Source organism: Anneissia japonica, unplaced genomic scaffold (assembly GCF_011630105.1).
Source record: "Anneissia japonica isolate Jap-2015-1 unplaced genomic scaffold, ASM1163010v1 scaffold218_len112173_cov101, whole genome shotgun sequence".
Classification (NCBI taxonomy): Eukaryota; Metazoa; Echinodermata; class Crinoidea; order Comatulida; family Comatulidae; genus Anneissia; species Anneissia japonica.
This window is the reverse complement of record NW_022730081.1, coordinates 107,091-112,103: the sequence shown is the minus strand read 5'-3', so window position 1 is coordinate 112,103 and position 5,013 is coordinate 107,091. Positions and strand designations below refer to the sequence as shown.

General features: G+C 33.9%; 1 protein-coding gene across 1 annotated transcript; it reads left to right on the top strand.

The window, feature by feature from the left end:
* Positions 1-567: 567 nt before the first annotated feature.
* LOC117114773 (1,25-dihydroxyvitamin D(3) 24-hydroxylase, mitochondrial-like) lies at positions 568-1,864 on the top strand (the record flags this gene model as incomplete). The annotated part of the gene is made up of 3 exons (XM_033258462.1): positions 568-730; positions 1,249-1,292; positions 1,594-1,864. Coding segments are annotated over 3 exons (264 nt in total), but the record flags the coding sequence as incomplete, so codon positions are not given.
* Positions 1,865-5,013: the final 3,149 nt, after the last annotated feature.

Below are 5,013 nucleotides of genomic sequence, written 5' to 3'. Positions count from 1 at the left end.
ATACCAGTGGCTTATCTAGGGGAAGAGGGCTAAAGAGGTGGGGGGGGGGGATGCTATGGGAGATGTTAGGAGCCAAGTGATTTAGAACTACTTGAGTATACTTTTGGGTTAAATAATTTCCAGGGGTTTTCACTTAGTTGGGGTAGGGGGGGCTTATTTTTTGAAGTGAGGATGGGCATGCGACACACACACACCCAAATAGACACACTACTGGATGAGAGATTGCTGTTTTAGGAAATTATATTAAGACTTGAAGAAACATTAAACTAGTTGGGCAGACAACTAAAAGACTATAAAATTTGATCTCACAAACATGTCACCTGCCTGAATATGTCCATGACGAACATATTTATATGCACATCATGACTAATGTATATATGGGCATACAACAGTTGTTTGTCAAAGAAAATACAGTGGACATATTTTAATATTTTATTATAATCATGGTTAAAGTGGTACCCCCTTCCCCATTTATTTGTGTGCACATATTTCTTCTATGCCTGTACAAGCTCTTTTGTAGGCAAGATTAGATCTATTTGATTGTTCATATTCTGTTATTTTTTCTAGACATTGGACGTCATGATGGCGAATTATGCAATGTCAAGAGGTGAAGGAAACTTTGAAGACGCTAATGAATTCAAGCCAGAACGATGGCTTAGAGGAAACGATGAAAGGAAAATGAATAAATTTGCCTCACTACCATTTGGTTACGGAACCCGTATGTGTGTTAGTAAGCTTACAACATTTTACAAATTTGTTGTATTCCCCTTTTTTGAAAATAAAACAATGAATTTAACTTCTATTTTGGTTTCAAATAAATTTCTGTCATTTTTAATGGACCATAAAACTCTTGAATCTTAAATGCTATATGTTGGAAAGCCTATGTTCATCATCCCGGAATACTCCATCATTTTTAGTTATACCAATTTTTTTACCTGTTTGAATGTACTATAAATCATGGCGCACACTGAACAACGGTCAGCCAACAATCGGTGACAATCATTCTGCACCCAAGTTAGGCTTTCCTAACATCATGCCTTCACTCACTGAGTAAATCATTGTTGAAGATGATGTGTTGTGCACACCTTGTTTCTATGTTGTGGTCTGCATTGAATTGTGTTTGCTGATGCAGTTTGATCCAAGCATAAAATAGAAAATACTTTTTATTTTTATTAACATATTTATTATATATCTTTTTGGAAGTGTGTTAATGTCTCTGTGGTGATGAAAATATCTTGTTCTTTCCAGGAAAGCGGCTTGCAGAAATGGAAATCAAAATATCACTTTCAAAGGTAAAGAAGCTTCAGGAAGATATTGCTTTTAATAAATTCCAATTGAATGCACCATTTTCAAATAGAGAAGTTTAATATGGTATGTACATATACCAGCTCCTAATGGAATTGGTAAGCCTGTAATGTTTCTGTGAAATGTAAACACTCTGACCTATTTGTCTCTTTTTTGGGGATGAGACTTTAACCAAATATATTTTTGGATGCTCTGGATTTACAAAAATATTGCATGGGCAATTATAAATGTGGCTAATAAATTTCACAGTTTAGCTCAGTTGCTAAAGCTTTAAACCTTTTCTTTCAGATTTGCTTGAAGTTTTTTTGGAGCCAACAAATGATGAAGAGCTTGTCGGAAAGTTAAGAGGCATATTGATTCCAGAAAAAACATTCCAGTCAAGTTTGTGCATAGAAATGTTATGGATGAATAACCTATTAGTGGCATATAAACTGAATAAGTAATAGAGTACTGTACATAACATGAATATTTTATTACCTGTATTTTTATATAGATTTTAATGACAGGGTTGGCAAAAGCATGGTTTCTCATTGAACTGCAATATCTCAACTACCTCTTGTACAAAATTTGTACATCAGGGGCGTACCGTGGGGGGGGGGGTCGATGGGTGCGGTCGACCCCCCTTTTAAAGAAAGTGCTCTTTTAAATATGATTTAAAAAAAAAATCTAGCATAATTAAACTGCGCATAACATGAAGGTAGTTAATATCAAAATAAATTATCCTTCGCCTAAAAAATGTTTGGGGGCCCTTCCTTTTAATATTTTGATTTTTTGTCTTTTTTTAAACAATCCATATAAAGTTATACATTTTTAATCAACTTGATACTCTAAGCCCGTGCGCCAGTGGAGTTGTGTTATGTGGTTACGCATCATTGCACTCTGCCATTATTGTTATCTGTAGCTGCATGTTTTCCGTGCAGCAAAATAATCTATTCGCGCGCAACGCAAAACCGAAGGCAATGTAATTATTTGATGAGAGCAATTTTTTCTCGTAAGGTAGTTGAATACTGTAGATTATTTTTTTCGGAATATAAAAATGCCAAATAAAGAAAGAAGAAAAATAAAAGAGAAGACGCAACTCAGAGAAGACGTAGGTAAGTTAAATTACCTTTAGTATTGAAAGCGTAGTTAAAGTTAAGTTAAAGAAATATATTAAAATATAAAATTGAAAGGAAAACGATGAAGAAAAACTAAGTTAAAGAAATATATTAAAACATAAAATTGAAAGAAAAACGTTAAGAAATAAACGCATACAAAATGTTACTATAAGTAATTATATGTTCCCTATATCATCATTGTTTATTTTTCAATACAGTATATACATTTATAACTTAATTTAAAAAAAAAATTAAAAGTGGGACGATCCCACGAAAAAAAAAAAACCCTTTTTTTTAATTCTTTAATCTGAAATGCTCACAGGCCCGTATTCAGGAGTTCCACAGTCCAATAGGCTGGTGGTATATTGAGTGAATATAGTCTGGTGTTGCCCAAAATCTACGTTTACAATTAGGCCTATTTTGTCAGACTTGGTATTGAACTTAATGCACTAGAACGTAAAAACCTAAATTTTTCCCCTTTTGCGGCCCCCTAGCCCCAGCATAGTTGCTCGCTTCACTCACATATAACGCACCCCGCGAATTCTGAAAGCTTCGCTAAATTGCTCCGAGTTCAGCTTGCCCCAGCTTTTGTTTCGACCCCCCCCCCCTTAGATTTTTCATTGTACAGTGAAATCACCAAGGGCTTTAGTTATTTGTCACAGTAATCAAATGTTTGTGACAGCATCGACACATATATAATATCAGGAATACTTAAGAAATCAATACATTATAGTGATGCTGCAGTGTAAAGGTTGTATGTAGCGGCCACCTGCGCTATAGCTTGGCCACTCGACTTGTCAAACGTAGTATGGAAAGCTTGAGTCTTATAACAATTAACTTCAATTTGTAGTAATTACTGTATCATGTTTCCTGTATAGTATCCACCAATGTCATGTGTAAAGAGTGACAAAATGTTATTGAAGAGATCAGATGTAATGTACATCCGTCGGCCAACAAGGATTATATATGGCCGGTACTTGAGTATGGTCCTAACTCTGCAGAACTCAGGCCTTGCCAGAGAGCATATTGATCAAGTGCATTCAAAGAAGCATTTAACATTGGCATTCTGGCTATTGAATTTACCAGTTTTGAAAATTACATATTGAGGCTTGGACTGGAGAGATTGGCTGCCCATACTCATGGTATCACTAGGTACAACATTTCAGGGCTACAAAGTTTAGTAAAGACTGGACTCTTATTAGCAATTTATCCTCTACTGTGACAACTCTACTCAAGACCATAGTATATATTTGCATTAAATCATGATTTTTTAATAGCCCACTGCATCATATGACCAACATCTTGAACTCTGTGGAGTGTTCAGAGAGGTAGATGTTGAGATGCTTGGCCACACATGACTCTTTGGACAGACCACAGTTAATGATTGGTTCATGTTTTAAATTGTCTTTGATCGACATTACTGTATTTGTAAAATGAACGCAATGCATAGTTAGTCCCAACAAGTGGTTTTAATGTGGTTTATTAAAATTAAATTGAATTAAGACTGTGTATTAAGGTAAATTCTGATTTGTTTGATATCTATTTTTGTATTTTTACAATCAATTTTCCTAAAAATTAATGTGACAGTGTGTTTTTGCCGTATCCCTATTTTAGCATTAGTTCCATTCTATCACATACCATTGTTTATACTAATTGCATCTGCAGACTACATTTTCCATCAAACTGCCCAATGACCACTAACCACAAGGTTGCCCAATTGGTTTATTACCCTGATGAGGGAGGATGCCTCATCACTACCATATTCATACCACCTCAAGTAAATAGCTCATCTCATGTTAAGGGATTAATAGAGGGTGCATTAATACCCCAATCAAGGGTGTCTGGTAAACAAGCAGTTTGTTTGGTAAATCAGGCAATTTTTCATAAGTGTGTTTCATTACTGCTGCAAACTCCAATGGAGCAAGACAGTAATCACATCTCTGAAGTTTTGTCATTCTGAAAGTGTATGTAGTTTTTGTTTAGTTTGATAAGTTAATTATATAAAATATGTTAGTGTTTACCATATATATTAGTTTATACTTGGTAATATTTTTAAGATGTTTAAAGTGAAAGACTTTGCTGACTATTTGGCAAATTTAACAAAACTATTTTTTTGTATACAATGCTGAACTTAAATTAACTGTTTCGCATAAGTTTGTGAATGATTTGCATTTTAATTATCAAATGTTTGACTTTTGAGATGTAGTGTATAATGCACTTTATAGATACTGTACAAAGATAATAGGCATGGTTGGACACCTACTGTAGGTTGACCATGAAGTAGATGATGACTCATACTAATTACATGATAGTTATATTTTAACCCGTGTTGGCGCTATACTATATCTGTATAAACTAATATATGGTAAACACTAACATGTTTTATATAATGAAGTTATCAAATCTAAACAATATAAACGTTAAACTAAGTATAAAGTACATACTCAAAGACAATGTTTTTAAGCTTTTTTCTATGTTTTTTTTCTATGGTATATTACGCACACATTAATAAGAATAAGAGCTCTATGGTTGTCAAAAATCCCTGATAAAAGATCATGTTTGTTTAATGATACTACTACTAATAGTAATAATAATAATAATAACAATGATG